The sequence below is a fragment of the Myxocyprinus asiaticus genome, chromosome 28, assembly GCF_019703515.2.
Source record: "Myxocyprinus asiaticus isolate MX2 ecotype Aquarium Trade chromosome 28, UBuf_Myxa_2, whole genome shotgun sequence".
Lineage (NCBI taxonomy): Eukaryota > Metazoa > Chordata > Actinopteri > Cypriniformes > Catostomidae > Myxocyprinus > Myxocyprinus asiaticus.
The window spans coordinates 14,631,627-14,649,298 of record NC_059371.1 but is presented as its reverse complement, the minus strand read 5'-3'; the positions used below and the strand labels follow the sequence as shown (position 1 = coordinate 14,649,298).

General features: G+C 37.8%; 1 protein-coding gene across 4 annotated transcripts in view; it reads left to right on the top strand.

Moving 5' to 3' along the window:
* The first annotated feature begins 2,984 nt into the window (after positions 1-2,984).
* LOC127419119 (regulator of G-protein signaling 20-like) overlaps positions 2,985-17,672 on the top strand; it is a 69,938-nt gene continuing 55,250 nt past the window's right edge. For all 4 annotated transcript variants that reach the window (XM_051660260.1, XM_051660258.1, XM_051660257.1 and 1 more), the window contains exon 1: positions 2,985-3,123. In XM_051660260.1, the coding sequence (XP_051516220.1) occupies positions 3,067-3,123 (57 nt within the window). In that variant the 5' untranslated portion in view covers positions 2,985-3,066. The remainder of the gene's footprint in view (positions 3,124-17,672) is intronic.

The window sequence follows — 17,672 nt, the reverse complement described above, 5'->3', positions numbered from 1 at the left end:
ACGTTACGCTATCAGCGTAGACCTTGATGTCGTCATCAGAGGCGGACTGGAACATCTCCCAGTCCGCGTGATCAAAACAGTCCTGTAGCATAGAATCTGATTGGTCTGACAAGCACTGGATCATTCTGAGGGTGGGTGCTTCCTGTTTCAGTTTCTGCCTGTAAGCAGGCAGAAGCAGAACAGAAGAGTGATCCGATTTGCTGATTTGCAATGTCCAAAAGTGTTTGTCTATCGTGTACAGTAAGGCAGACAACATCCAAGACAAAAAACATAAGAATTGTAGACAAAACATCCAAGACAAAAAACTGCAATGTTGGGTCGGAGCTTGCAACGCAGCAGCCATACTCGGTGCCATCTTGAGTTCCTTATTAGTAAAACACCCTGACACTGGATAATTTAATCATATATGTTTTTCTTTTTTGTTATTTATTATTCATTTTTGTGGGAAATTTTAAGGCATTTGACCTTGAAGATTAGTTTTTCCACTGTTTTTAACTCTTACTGTAAAGTGGATAAAAATGACCCAAACATGTAGGGTTACAGATCTAGGCAATGAACCTTGGTCTCTGAGCAGGCCAAAAGTTATGAACATTACTTAAATAGAGATGAATACAGATCTAACACACACATTATTTTATTAGCAGCCATAACTATCAACACAGCCCTTTTGCTTCTTGAAGTAATGCAAGATTACAATAATATATTATATGACCCTATTATTACAAAATAGTAAAGCAATTAGTTCTGTTCACACTTGATTGTGCTGTGTTTGGAGAATAACCAGATATCCAAACGTCTGGCTGTTATTATGTCATATTTCATTGTCTCTGATCTGATTAAAACATTTACAGTACAAAGTTCTCTGTTATGTCTCCAATCTGGCTTTGTTCCAAGTGAAAATCTAAGGGGAATGCCAAATGTTCAGTAATCCCATCTCAGTAGATTATAATCTCCTTTCAAGCTTTAATGTAGTAGACATCTAAAATCCATTGTCTACACAAAAAGTATTCAGTTCAGACACTGAGGTTTCCAGGGTGAAAAAAACACTGGCAGCTTGCCATATCAGTAGCAGTCAAACACAGATTGCCAGCAACAGGCTTCTTTGTGTGTGAAGTGTCTGTGGACATCAGGGGTCAGCCTAGCAGCAGGAGGTAGGATGCTGAGCTGATGATGAGTCCCAAGGTGTGAGAGTAGATTCCAGGTCATAGGACTGCATGTCTGATCACCTTGCAGACTGCTGACGTTATGACAGAAGAAGAGCTCACATTCAGCGCAGTGCATGTTTTTGCAAGTAAGAACAGTATAACACAAATAGGCTAAACCAATGAGATCAAAGTTCTTGAAGTGGCAGTGTTTGAGAATTTCAGTCATGTTCTTCACTCTGCTTCAGAGGCAGGTAAACACTGGACCATGACTGGGTCTAATAGGGGGGCCAGGATGACAATTGCCCCCCAGATTTTCCCATAGATTTTCCACAAATATCCCCTCCCCCCAAACTGACGCAAAAATGATCAATGTTGCCCGCCTAAACATACAAGTGTCCCACTAAAGATGGCATCATAGTACTGGCCCTGGTCTGGACCAGTAGCAATTTCTCCAAGTAGGCAAAGGAGGCAGTGCCTCCTCAGAATTTTGGGTGAGAATAAATAAACAACTGTACATAAATAAAACAAAGAAAATATTATGAATTGTGAGCTCAAACAATGTGTGTAGCAGTCATATTTCTGCAGTCACTCTGCCAAACAGTGACACCAGTGGATAAAGTTTCAGAGAGAGGCAGCATCTCTCAAGCTTCCCTTCAGCTCATTTCAGGCTGAAGATGACATGAAACAGATAACACAATTATCTGAACAGCTTCGTATAGGTGGGGGAGTGAAAACTGTCGGCAGCCCTTAACAACATATCATCAATTATACCTAAAAGGAATTTAACTACCGAATGCTTTTTAAAGACTTTCTTTTAGCTCCCACAATCTAAATGCTCAGCGAAATGGGATAAGTATCCCTTTTAAGAGGGATAAGCATTTCACTAAAAGATTAATCGAACTAGGCTCCTCAATGGTGTAGGGGAGGGGTTTCAGCCATACAATGAGAAACATAACTCTACTGACACCAAGTGGTAGTCACAGTGTCTCTTTGTAACCCCCAGGCATCTCCTTTAGTCTGTCTCCATACTCACTGTTGTTTGGGGGGGGGGGGGGTTTATCAGTAGATGTACCTCAGATGAGTCTGTCATGGAAATGCTAAATAAATAAATAAACACCTTTCTTTCAATAGCGCCTCGCAGTAAAACAAATGTAGTTGATTTAAACGACGTAAACTTGCATATGAACCCAAGTGAGATATATTTATTGATTTATGTTTTAAATACGCAGTCATTTTTTACTTTGATCTCTTGGCAATGCTGTTGGTTCATTGCGCCTCGTTGTTTTCCTTGTTGTGTGCCGCCCCCTGCTGGCTATCCACAGAATTTATTTTAAGGAAAGCATATAATCTATTGCATTTTCCCTTCGGCCATCATTACTACATAGAAATGCAATAGCATGTAAATAAGACATTTCAATACAATGTAAACCTTTAAACGAGTCTGCTTGTGGTTAATAAAATAGTGTATGCCAGAACACTCAAAAAGAGCAGCAATTGTGAGATACAAGTTCAGCACTCAGAGTCTCTTTTTTTCATTTACACAGGGCACATCAAGGAGAAATCATTGTCGAAATGTAAATAAATGTCAGACAATGCAAGGCCTCGTAAACATTATCTTATGGCTGACGTGCAAAAGCTTTTAGTAAGTCCTAAACAGGAGTACAGTTATGTGTGTAGTGTTTGAAACAGCAAATTGTGTGTCGTTTAAAAAGCCTGTGCCACTCTTTTGAAAAGTTCCTGTAGAAATGACCATTATTACTGAGGAAGTCTTTCGTCAATCGACAGAGTGGAACTGTCTAAATCAGCGCATGCGCAATTCATCCTCAGTCTGCCTCCGTAAGGGTGTCGATTCTCAAGCTGGAACATTGGAGAAAAAAAAAGATACTGTATTTTTACACATAAAACAGGCAAAAAGAAACGGATGTGCTTCAGGAAACGCAGCGGCTACCACCCTCCAGATCATTTTAATGCAAACATTGTAAGTATTGTGATCGGCAGCATTTTTTTTTTTTTTTTAAGCAAAAACGTTCAGTTTGCCAGTGGATGGTGGGTTTTTTCTCTCTCCCGTTTTTAAAAAGGTCCGTGATTCCCAAAGAATGGGTCGTAAATACCGATCTTCTCTTTGTACACATCAACCCGACACATTGGTTTTTAGCACAGTGTAATAACGGACAGCAACTTCTACGGGTTGGAGAGAATAAAGCTTTCCTATAAATACAGCGAGATAGACTACAGTGGTGATTCGCAGTCGAGCAGGGAGTATCGTTTATTTTCCCGTCTCTGTTACTGCCTGCTTCGACACATCAGGACGGGATAAATATGTGTTTGGGCTTCTAAACTGAGTTGTCATCTGCCTATGTTGTGTTGTTCATCGGATGTATTTTGTGAAGCTCGTGCAGCAGTAGTCGTGCTCCGGGAGTGATGTGTTTTCAGTGTACAGTTATTACAGGAAGAACGAATGCACCCGGTGTGTGTCACGGGGGTTATTACGGGTTTAAGGCCAGACAAATATATATATATATATATATATATATATATATATATATATATATATATATATATATATATATATGCATAAACACTTTTTTTTAATGGCATTTTGACTTGAAATCGGCAAAGGTGTTGTTTTTGTAACGTTGTTTTAAATGCTGTATTGTACGCGCTGATAAACTGTTGATTCTGGGCATCTTTACTGTTTCGAAGAGTGAAAGCTAACACGGATTATAGAGTTGTAGGAGGGGGATATTTTCAAATGAAACATCTAGGAAGTGGGGGAGGATAAATTTCAGGTTATCATCTCTCACCGCAGTTGAGTCGTCTGTCATTTCTTTCTCTGTACATTAAATGCACGTGTTTCACGTATTCGATGGGAATACGTCCCATACGCCTTGTTATTTGTGGGGTCGTGTGCCTTTTTCCTGTCGAAAGATGTTTACTAGCTCCATTTAGCTGGCTGTGTAGTAAAGCGCGTTCGCGTTTCACGCGCGGGACCTTCGGGTGAATGAATTCTGTGTGCGCGTACCCGTCGCGTTCAGGGGGCGGAGCCATCAGAGTCGCGTGGCGGCGCGGAGCTTTGAACGCGTTCGCGCGTGTCGCTGCGTGGGGCATGCACGCGCTTCGGAAACTAAGGGCAGACACAGCGCTCGTGCTCCTCTGACGTCACTGAGAGAATTCCCGAGGTTAAGAGTTATTTATGTCCAATCAATGACTATATTTAACCTTTTTGTTTCTCCGAGGAAGTCAACCCTGGCTGTTTTGTTTGCAAAAGGCATGTCTGTTACTTGACATAATTAATAACCAGGCAAAGTGTAAATATTTAGCCTTCTCAGTTTGTGGTGACAACAACGAGGCTTATATTTATCACGAGGAATGGCATGAAAGACTAAGTAAGCTTCCACGTGGGCATGCCAGACAAAACTCACCTGTTTTGAAACGTTCTGCTTCTCTGCAGTACCTTTAGGAAGAGGGTTCAGAGAGCTTAGTTCATTTGGTGCAAAACTGCCATATAGTCACTGCACTGCCAGAGAACATTCTGTTTGCAGTAAATATATACTATATGTATGGTTCATTTGTTATGAATCAAATCAGATCTGTATCTCCTAAAAAGGTCAGCTGGGATAGAACTGTCCATGGTCACCCTCTTATACTGCTGTTTGCCCATGCTTGGGTGATTGCCATGAAACCTGTCAGATAAATGCCCTGGTCACATTTCACTTTATAATCAAAATAAGCAAATTAATAATAATCATTTGCATATAGAAAACTAAGCCTATTTTAGGGCAATTAAGATTTTTTTCAAACACATGAATTTCCTAACAAAGAGCTCGTTGAGTGTATATACACCGATCAGCCACAACATTAAAACCACCTGCCTAATATTGTGTAGGTCCCCCTCGTGCCACCAAAGCAGCGCCAACCCGCATCTCAGAATAGCATTCTGAGATAATATTCTTCTCACCACAATTGTACAGAACGGTTATCTGAATTACCGTAAACTTTGTCAGTTCGAACCAGTCTGGCCATTCTCTGTTGACCTCTCTCATCAACAACGCATTTCCGTCCACAGAACTGCCGCTCACTGGATATTTTATGTTTTTGGCTCCATTCTGAGTAAATTCTAGAGACTGTTGTGTGTGAAAATCCAAGGAGATCAGCAGTTACAGAAATACTCAAACCAACCCGTATGGCACCAATAATCATGCCACAGTCACAAATCACAAATCACCATATAATTTTTTTTCCCCCATTCTGATGGTTGATGTGAACATTAACTGAAGCTCCTGACCCGTATCTGCATGATTTTATGCACTGCACTGCTGCCACACGATTGGCTGATTAGAAAATCACATGGATGATTGTTGGTGCCAGATGGGCTGGTTTGAGTATTTCTGATCTCCTGGGATTTTCACACACAACAGTCTCTAGAATTTACTCAGAATGGAGCCAAAAACAAAAAACATCCAGTGAGCGGCAGTTCTGTGGACGGAAATGCGTTGTTGATGAGAGAGGTCAACAGAGAATGGCCAGACTGGTTCGAACTGACAAAGTTTACGGTAATTCAGATAACCGCTCTGTACAATTATGGTGAGAAGAATATTATCTCAGAATGCTATTCTGAGATGCGGGTTGGCGCTGTTTTGGCGGCACGAGGGGGACCTACACAATATTAGGCAGGTGGTTTTAATGTTGTGGCTGATCGGTGTATATATATATATATATATATATATATATAATTTAAATTGTATTTATACTAGGGATGAGAATTTTCAAGTAATTATGTTGTCAAGAACTCTCACCCACAAAAAAACAAGTAATCGATTACTTGTAAATTGAAATGTAAGTTAAAAATAACAAGTATGATATGCATGTGAAATTAATATATATATATATATATATATATATATATATATATATATATATATATATGTGTATATATATGTGTGTGTATGTGTATATATATATATATATATGTGTGTATGTGTATATATATATATATATATATATATATATATATACACACACACACACACACTACCAGTCAGAAGTTTTGAAACACTTGACTGAAATGTTTCTCATGATCTTAAAAATCTTTTGATCTGAAGGCGTATGCTTAAATGTTTGAAATTAGTTTTGTAGACAAAAATATAATTGTGCCAAAAAAAAAGTTTTTGAAATGGATGACTTGGACCAAATAATAAAGAAAAGCAGCCAATAAGTGCCCAACATAGATGGGAACTCCTTCAATACTGTTTAAAAAGCATCCCAGGGTGATACCTCAAGAAGTTGGTTGAGAAAATGTCAAGAGTACATGTCTGCAAATTCTAGGCAAAGGGTGACTACTTTGAAGATGCTAAAATATAACACAGTTTTGATTTATTTTGGATTTTGTTTAGTCACAACATAATTCCCATAGTTCCATTTATTTTATTCCATAGTTTTGATGACTTTACTATTATTCTAAAATATGAAAAAAAATTATAATAAAGAATGAGTAAGTGTTTCAAAACTTTTGATCAGTAGTGTGTATATATATATATATATATATATATATATATATATATATATATCTCTACAGAATAGATATATGGGAATAATAAAGGAAGAATAGTGATACTAGGTTTCAATCAGCAGTCTTTAAGTATCTATGGCCTTTGCCACTTTTTATATACAGATTTGTAAGTTTGTATGCATCTCTGCATAGTAGTAGGCCTATGTATATTAGACAGTAAATCATGGGGTGAGAGGGCTGAATGGGATGGAAACATGACACAGACTAGACTTGAACCCACATCTCCCACATGAGCAGTACAGCTCAGCATGTCAGAGCGAATGCTTTAGTACATACTGTATATATTTCAAATGTTATGATCTATTTAAGTAGTCTGTTAAAAATCTGGTTGACAAAGTTTTAAGCTCACTTAAACCACCTTTGACAAAATCCCATTGGACTAGGGTTTTTTGGTGTTAGTTAATTTGTGCAGGTATCTGAAATCAGGTCTGAAATGTTTCTCAGGCTAGCCATAGTAATCATAGTTGTGCTGAACTAATTAAAGTGCTTGCATACACATTTATGTGTTTTATTTACATTTCATATTTACTGACTTAGAAAATACAGTATAGATCATTTCAAGGATGTAAACAATAACAAAGGATTTAGCACACTACTAGCCCTGAGGCATTTCTGGTATAATTACCGGATCCTTTAAAGAAGGCTCTAAGTTAACATATTTTCTTAAACAACATCAAACGTTTACCTGAAGTGACTTATCCAGACATGTTGTTGATACTGATCATCTATGTGAGAGAAGAGATTAAATTGTATTGTAGTTTAGATGCTCAAAATTACATCCTCAGTGGAAAGAGTGGGAATATTGGATCACTCCTATTATAAACAATGAAGCTGTCTCCATGACCATCAGACAAGTTAAGGATTTCTTTTTAAATGATAAAAATACATTTCTTGTCTCTTTCTTCTGCACTAATTTTTATACTACTACAGCTACTTTGAGAACTTAGCAGTTCGATACTGCAGGTATTATTACCTTGTGAGACAAATTGCTTGATATGTCCCTCCTTTGTAAGTTGTCTTGGATAAAAGCATTTGCTAAATGACTAAATGTAAAAGTAAATGACTCGCGCATCTTCATTCATTATAATGGGAGCGATCTATAGTCACTTTTAGAGCTCTACCTCTCAAACTTACAATTAGTTGGCATACATTTACATTTTCTTCACCTACCAGAGATAAGATAATGCCAGGATTAATCTGGACATCTACAGTTTTTAATACTGCCTGTATCCAGCCATCTCGCTTCATTGCTGTGGTTCATGCGTACATTTGCGATTGCTTTTTCTCAGATCTAAATACTTTAATTTCCGTTAGTTCTGGGCACCCAAAGATCATACAGCCACCGAACACCGAATAATGGCATTTTATGACAAGCATGTTAATGTTATTAACATTAAACATGTTAAAGTCACTATGAATAAAGCCAAGCGCACAAAAGACGACTTGCAGTCGGCAATCTGTAACTCTCAGTCTTGTTTCTGTTGTGCTGGTACACACACTACAGGAATGATCAGAGACTGGGTGCATCAACTACATGATCATTCATCCCAGACTGAGTGTACAGTGTACACCTGCTATTAAGATGCGTTTTGGGTGATCCAATCACAAGTGAACAAGCGGGACACATTACCTTTACACCTGGTTGTCTCTTTTGACCACTTGTGTTCAGATTTAGAGGGGAGAGTCTCTGATTTCATGAGGACATAGCCTACATCAGTCATTACATCTGTCTATTACTTGAATGATAATAAAGCGCAAAAAAGTCAAAGAAGAGAAAGTGCTAAAAACCAGTGCACAGTTTCTCCAAATTATAAGCAAACATGATGTTAGAGGTATTTTAGTGCAGTACCTGTAACTGAGCTTCTAATGTGCATGCTTCTCATATCTGTGTCCCTCAGGTTGATATCAGACAATCTGAATAATTTTGTGCATGTCCATTCATTTTTTTTTCATGTGGTTATTCCCCTTCAAATCCTCACGTAACCGGTGAAGTTTAAAATGTTGTTTAATTATGCAGCGCTCTGCTGCTGTGGCACTTGAGCACAATGCTGAATGTGTTTGAAGTGGACAAATCTAAAAACAGTTTGGACCCCATTACAGCAGTCTTTACTGTTGTCCCATTGTATGGTTAGCCTAAAATGCATCTTAAAATTACGATAACGGTATTAATTCACAAACTGTCAACAAACACGAAATGAGTGGCTCGCACCCGTTCTTGCGCTTATTTGCACCATCTGCAAAAGGGAGTTTTTTTTTTTATGATTAACATTTTTATTGATTTTACAAAGACAAAGCAAAACATATACAATGAATCAACATTTAACTCCCACTACTACCCCTCCCCAATCAAAAACCCCACCCGACCCCAAACGAACATCCCAGTGGTCTTACAGAAGTACACACACACACACACACACACACACACAGAATAAAAAATATATATATATTCATACAGACATATATAATACATACATACATACACACATAATAAACATACAACTCTAAAACTATGCCTCTCTCTCCACAGTCCCACTCCGAGAACCCCCCAAAAACATCAAATATCTACCCCATTTCCCATTAAAAGAATCCCATATCCCCAGCCTTCTATACGTTACCTCTTTGAAGGCTGCCACCCTTCCCATCTCTCACCACTCCTGAATTGAGGGTGCTCCCACCGACTTCCAACCCCTTAAAACAATCTGCCTGCCTATCATCGCACTGGTCAGGACCCAATTTTTTATGTATTTTTCACCTACATAGATGACCGCCCCATCACCCAAAACTCAGAGTCTGGGGCAAAAAGGAATCTGAATGCCCAACACGCCACACACAAAACTCTCAACCAAAATTCCTGAATCTCAGCACACCACCAAAAAACATGGGCCATGTCTCCATCCTCCGATTGGCAACACCAGCAGGTGGGTGTGTCTTAAAGACCAAGCCTATACAGTCTAGAGGGGGTCCAATAGAATCTATGTAGAATCTTGAATTGTATAAGTCGCACCCTTGCATCTCTAGATGCAGACTTGACATTTTTTAGAAACCTAGCCCACACTCCCTCCTCCAATACCAAATTAAAATCGTTCTCCCATAATCTCTTGATAGAGGTTAAAGCTCCGTCCCCCAGACTCTGAACTAGCAGGGAGTAATACACTGATGCCTCATGACCTTTTCCAAAAGCCATAATCACCACTCCCAGAGTGTCTGCCGCTTTAGGGGGCTGTATGCCACTCCCAAAAATAGTACAGAGCAGGTGGCGCAACTGTAAATACCTAACAAACTGAGATCTGGGAATCCCAAAATGTTGAGCCAAATTACCAAATGATCTCAACACTCCACTCTCATATAGGTCACCGAGTGCAGTAACCCCCCTCACAATCCACTCTGACCAGCAGAAAGGGGACTTATCAATACATAATTTTGGGTTCAGCCATATGCTCGAGGCAGCATTCAAATAAATGTCTGAATTAAACACTCTGGACACTTTTGTCCATACCAAGTGCAAATGCGAGATAACGGGGTGTAACTTAACTTCTTCGGTTAGTTTGATAGAAAGGCTTTGCAGTGGCAAAATAGGGGCAAGAACTTCCTGTTCACTACAAAACCAGGGAGAGGCTCTCTCAGGTGGAAGCAACTAATGAGCCAAATGTCTGAGACCGAATGTATAATAATAAAACAAAATCTTGGGTAGGCCTAGCTCACCTTTGTCAATCGCCCTATGTAATTTGTTGAAATGCAATCTGGTACGTTTACCATTCCAAATGAAGGTCTTCGCTATACAATCAAATTGCCTTAAATAAGAGAGGGGACATCTACAGGGAGAGATTGTAGCAGGTAGTTGAATTTTGGAATACAATTCATTTTAATAACATTAACCTTCCCTATCATAGATAAATGTAATGAAGCCCACCTGTCCACATCGTTCGAAAACCTTTTTATTAAAGGGTCAAAATGAACTCTAAATCACACAGATTTGCTGGGAATAAAATACCCAAATACTTGATGCCCTGTTTGGGCCACTGGAACGTGCCCGGTTGAAAAGCAGTTACTGGGAAGTACGCTGTCAGATCCAAAGCTTCGGATTTAGACCAATCGACTCTGTATCCTGAGAATTTAGAAAAGGAATTAATTATTCTGTGGAGGCAAGGCATAGATCTAATGGGGTTGGAGACAAATAATAAAATATCATCTGTGTAAAGCAAAAGCTTATGCGCCACCCCTCCCGCCATCACCCCTGGAAAATCATCCTCCTTTCTTATCGCGGCTGCTAATGGTTCCATAGCAAGACAGAACAATAATGGGGAAAGAGGGCAACCCTGCCGGGTGCCCCTACCCAGAGTAAAATAATCTGAAATTAATCCATTTGTTTGTACCGCCGCTACCGGGTGTCTATAAAGTAACTTAATCCATTCAATAAAAGTATTTCCGAACCTGTATATTCCTAAAATCTTAAAAAGATAATCCCATTCTACCATATCAAACGCCTTTTTATGAGATGGCAGCGACCAGAGTCTGAACATTTTTTGATGAATGAGGCATACTGTATGATCCGGCCCCTAAGAACCGCCTTAAGTGCCTCCCAAGCCACACCCACAGAGGTTACTGAGGACCAGTTGGTCTCCATATAGACATTGATTTCAGCCTTTAACATTTAATGAAATTCAGGATTTTGCAAAAGGGATACATTAAAGCACCAACTATATAATTTATTTTTCTCCATATGTGGCAACTCATTGTCGGTCTCGCGCTCGTAGGGACAGTGCACACATCTAATGACAAGACGTCTAGATATCTAGCTGTTTTGAAATCTCATAGCATCTGCGACTTGTCAGGGTGTGTCACAGAAGTGCGCAACCATTCACATGAGCACAACCGTTCATCGTGAGATCTGGGACTTCTCATCACATACCAGTCGCCGACTCAAAACATCAAAGTAGACGAGTTTGAGTCATGTAGTGTACACTAGACTTAAAGCGCCTCCCGCTGTTGTTTTGAATGAGTTTGACAACTAGAAGGAAATGTTCAAGGGACAAAGACGTCACTTCCTTAAACTGACAAACAGTCCTTAAATGGTTTATAATGATTCAGAATTTGAATTTGTGCCAAAGCATAATGAGCTACATCAGTAAGGTTTAGAGCGATAGCTCTAAGGCAGTGTACAGGATATCTCAGACCACATCCTATTGCTAGAGAAAACCAAACTCATTCTGTCTGCTGTACAGGCATTATTCAACAGGAGTTCCTGAATTAACTAAACCAGAGAAAATAGAAAAGCAATGTGACCAGTCACTAGGGCAGAATCCTGAATAAATGATTCCCTTATTCAGAGCCTTCAGGGTTGTGCAGGGTTCATGAGGGGCTAGTCTGCCTCTCGGATGCCCTAACACAATCAGAACACCACTTAACAAACACAGCTCCTTTTAAAACAAAAGTGCTTTGACATTGCAAGTTTAAACTGAAGTGCCAGCTTTTACTTTACATAAGTTAAAGTTAATGACAACTGACTTTATAATAGCTTTATTGAGAAGTTGTTGCTATAGTCTAACTGATTGCTTCGACAGAGGTCTGAAAGTTAACCAGTAAGCAGGCCCAGACTTTTTTGTTTTTGCATATTCTGCGCTGGTTTTAGGGCAAAATCTGTTGATTTCTGTGGAATTAATTTAAATTAGTGCTGTCAATCGATTAAAGTTTTTAATCAAATTAATTGCATGGTATGCTGATTAATTAATCGAATTAATCGCAATTGATCGTATATATAAATATTTGCTTAGAAAGCCCCTTAAATAACAATAATTCAATAAATAATGATTAAATACTTATAAATAGTTATATTTAAATCATTATAAATAAAATATATAATTATAAAAAATATTAATATAGATAATTAAAATGCATTACATCATTGTGGCACACGAGTAAAGCATTAAAAAAGACAGTAACACTTTACAATAAGGTTCCATTAGTTAACAACATTAGTTAACATGAACTAACAATGCGCAGTAATTTTACAGCTTTTATTAATCTTAATGAATGTTAATTTCAACATATACTAATACATTTCTCAAATCAAAAGTTGTGTTTGTTATCAACAATTGTACTTTTATTAACTAATATTAACAAAGAATAAATGCTGTAAACAATATATTGTTAATTGTTTGTTCAAGATACCTAATGCATTAACTAGTATTAACAAATAGAACCTTATTGTAAAGTGTTACCAAAAAGACAGTTCAAAAAGTGATTTTGTATGCAATATTTTGTTTATTTGCGTATTATTGAACTTATGTCATCTGCCTATCATTGGCCTACAGTTCACACAATCCATTTATCAATTAAATTTGTCAATCAGTCCGAGATATATTTATTATGAGGGCTTTTCTAAGGATGTGTCAATGCACACCTGTGTCAGACAATTTTGGAGCGTCTCGTTTGCGTCGCATCATAAACATACAGTTTTTAGGTCGCTGTGTCAAGTTAAACATAGTTTGAAGCTTAGAAAAACTTGAGATCCATGCGTTCGTATTTGCACTCCATCAAGCTGTATTTGAATGCAAGAACATGTTCTCATCTTGTTTCGTCTGCTGTCGGTGAGTGTGGTTTGTTCTTTGCATAACCGTGGTGCCCAAACAGCTGAAGTTTCGCCACCCTGGAGAAAACAGGTGGAACTTGAAGCTTGAATTGCTCAGATGAAAGGAATATTGCTTGTCACGGTCCGGGGACGTGATTACTTGCGTTATTTTTTTTAGCGTGTTATTTTTTATATAATTAATCGCACTGAATTAACGCGTTAAATCACCAGCCCTGATTTAAATATGGTAAAACGTTTTAAATGTGGCTAGAGTACTACATTCCTAAGGCCAAAGTATACTTCGCTTGTCCACATGCAGCCAAATATATTTAGACATCTGTGCACATCGTCTACACATGCGACTGCCATTGACTGTTCTAAAGAGTATCACAAAGTAGCCATAGTGCACAAGCAATGAATGCATCTGTACTGGTTCGCGGTCAAAAGAGTGTACTTCGAGCAGCTACGCATGACACGGAACAGCACACGAAAAAAACCCACAAAGTGTACCCTAGCCTTAATGGGTAGCTAAAAGCATAATTAAATTAATCAAAATATTTAATAGACGAACATGCAAGAGCAAGAGGATGTGTAAGTGTGGTTTCTGTACCACTAATCTTTAGAGCCACAGCAAAATATATTATATTTTTCCAGAGTTTGCAGTCTGAATTGAATGTGATGAGATAAAAAGACATAAAATGAGTATAAATAATATAAGGACACCAAGTAGACAACACATCTTTATATTGCCTTGTCTTTGTTGGCTGCATGCAAAAAAAAAAAAAAAAAAAAAAAAAACACTGTGAATAGTCAATGTGTAGTCAGTAGTGAATAGTTTTATGAGCCCTTTTAAAAAACGGAATCATATAAACAGGGGCGCATTAAGGTATTTCGGGGCCCATGGGCTGAACCCCCACCAGTCGTCCGACAGTTATTCAATGAACATGCCCTACACAGATGGCTTTCAAGGTTGCGCAGAGTCTTCATGTTTATATCAGCATCTCCCGCTGAACATGTTTAGATGCGCTCTTCCCGTGAACATCGACAGGGGAGAATGTGGTGGCGGATGCAGAGAATGGGGCCCCTCTGAGAGTTGTGGACCCCTGAGCTTCAGCTAGTGTAAACCTGTGCATTAATGCGCCCCTGCATATGAATCAGTCGAAAAAACTCAAAATAAATAAATAATAACAATTGTTTAAAGGTGCACTCAGTAACTTCTTGCTTGTGTAATATTGGACTTACAGTGACACCTAGTGGTGTGGATGCAGCATCATTCAAAATCAATAGTTTTCAGTTACAGATGCCATTGTAGAAATTCACTATTCACAATCAGCTATGATTAATTTAATCCAAGAGTGAAAGTGTCCAAGAACAAGACAGTTACTGAGATTAAGCGAGTAGTATTCAGCTGGTCATGTGATTCTAAAATGGCAGCCCCCATGAGGACGCCCCTGCCCCATGTAGAATAAAACAGGTTTTATAAGGTTACTGAAATGACTAGAGTCATCATCTCATGTGAGCGGTCATGATTTTATACATATGTTTCAAAATTACAATTCATTTCGTTAGGAGTAAAACTTTTTAATAGAGAAAAAATTACTGAGTGCACCTTTAAATGAGTTTAACAAATTACTCACTGAATCTGTCAGTGAGTAATCACTGTCAGTGATTTCTGACTGAATGTTTATATGTCAACGTGTAGTTAAAGATTCATTCACAAAATAGTTTTTTTGTTGTTTTTTTGTATTTACTCTATTTACGACTCGTGGGAAAATGGGCACTGCAAAAACAGAATTAAGTAGGAAATACTGATATGTTAGCCTTTATAAGTAAACTTTATTCAAATTCTAGAGAAATCTACAGAGGAATGGCCAAGAATGTTTTTCAAGATGCTGCATGTTTCATCCAGTACTGAAACACAATGCCAGTGTCATTGCATGGTAGAATCAAGCCCTGACTTGAACATCTTGCTTGACAAGTATCGGCTGCAGATATTTATTGGCCAATTGTTGACCAAATTAAGTCGGCATATCGGTTATAATCAGGAAAACACTGATATGAAAATCCTATGGTTTATTTATAATTTATTAGTAACACACTTTGTAAAAACTCTTTGAATTCAAATGCAAAATCCAGGAATAATAATAGCCACAATATGTAAGGGTTGGCACTCCTAAGAACATATAATATTTAATTTTTATTCTTTCTCATTCTCACGTGTGTTAAAACAAACAAACAAAAAAAAAAAAACAGCATAAACAAATGTGACAGTTGTGAAAGTGGCACTTAAGAATACATGATGAGGGAAACCATTCAAAACGCTTTGAAACCTGCAGACATTGACTTCTGAGACATTTGTATAATATACATTAATGCTGCATGATTGATTGAATTAAGATTGAAATCGCAATATGGCCTTGCGAGACTAAACCTTAAAAGGCTTTGTTTTAAAATATAGTCTGCATTCAGCGCTGTGTGAGCAAGCGGCGCCCTCTAGTCGTCTAAACGACATTATCCATTATGACATTATAAAACAGAATTTAAAAGGGGTTTTGTTCCTTTTGTTAAAATTTCTTTCTTTTTCCATGATGTGGTTGACATTTCCATGGAATAGCCCAGCATACGCATAGTTTGAATTTGTTATATTTTATAAAATACTGTACATACATGTAAAATGTAAGTTATGTTGTTTTGAACTGCAAAAATATTTTAGAAGTCAATCATCATGTTATAATATTTAGTTATTTTGTGTATGTTTATCTTCTATTTATCTTTCATTGCTGGCTCTCTTTAAAATGTTTGCCTGTCATTTGTTCAACAGATCCAATCCATGTTCAATGGAATTTATTTATTGTTAGGACAGTAAAAAAGCTTTTGTAAATTTTTTAAGCATAATTCTTGGTGCATCCCTAATCGCACTTGTTTTCCAGGGGTACATGGGTTGCCCCGTATGCAAGAGCTGACACAAATGTGTACATAAACAACTTGCATTAAAATAGTTGTTTTCGCTATTGAGGTTTGGTCTAAATGAGAAGGCTGAAATGCAAGTCACAGACAGTTTACCCTGGTGTAGCTGTAAGAAAAAAACAGATTTTTAAGGAGGAAGCATGAGTCACACATCATTCTGCAGCCATTTTGCTCTCTCTCTCTCTCTTTCATCAATCTCTTTCCACCTCTCTCTTCTGTCTCTCTCTCACTCTTTTCATTCACTGTTATCCTCTGTCACTCTACTTTTTCCTTCCTGTTCTCTTTTTCCCTCTCTTTTCTCTTTACACTTAATTTACATGGATATGAATTTACGCTCACATGCTCCATTTCAGTCCGACATGTCTCTTTAAAAAAATATCAAAATTAGTGGCCACAATCTGTGATACTCAAATATGATTTTTTTAGCAACTGACAGTCAGTTTGGTTACACCATTTTCAGGTATTAAAATGGCATTTCATAATGCATACATCACTGAAATATCAAGTTGTGTCCATAGAAAGGCTGGTTAACAGAGTCCACTCCCTCCAACTCTACCAAACCCTTGAGCGCTCATGTTTTTGCCTTCCATATCTGCTTTTCTTATGCATTTCCTCGCCAATGTCCTCTTTTCTTCCTCGTCTTCTGTTGACTGTTTCCTCTTTCATGTTTAGCTCTACATCCTCCTCTCTCCTTCAGAGAATTAAAAGGGAAGTAGGAGATTTTGGCCATAGCAGACTCAGCGGTGCCTTTTGTTCCCTACATAGTCACAAACCCCTCTCCATAAGCTCTAATAGAGGTTAGCTGACAGTCCAGGAATATTTACCTCCCCAAACCTGGAGCCATGTAAGTAATAGCCTACAGAATATGGAATGCCTTTGAATGTTCATCTTTTTAACATGCTTGTTGATGGTAGTAATGTTATACAGTATATTTCCTCCTTATGGTATTAATAGTAGAGGTTTTAGACATAGCCCTACAGGTAATATTTGAAGCATTAATATAAATATGCATATTATTGCAATATGACAATTATTAATAAAAGCTTTGTTATTAAATCATATTCAAAAATACGTGCCATTGACTACAATGCATATGACAATGTGTAGTTAAAGATACACATTCATGAGTTTCAACAAGTTTTGTTGTACTTAATGGTATTGTAACATTACAGTATGACATTTAAAAGATTAATAACATTAAAAATGTTATTGTTTTGTTTAGTATGTAAAAAACTGAATTCTGTACTGTAGAAAACATCATTGTACTATGTAGAACTTTGTTACTGACTGCTGTTCTGTTCAGGGTTAAAGGGTTAGTTCACCCAAAAATGAAAATTCTCACATTATTTATGAGACACCTGGGATACCATGAGGGTGAGTAAATAATGAGAGAATTTTCATTTTTGTGTGAACTATCCCTTTA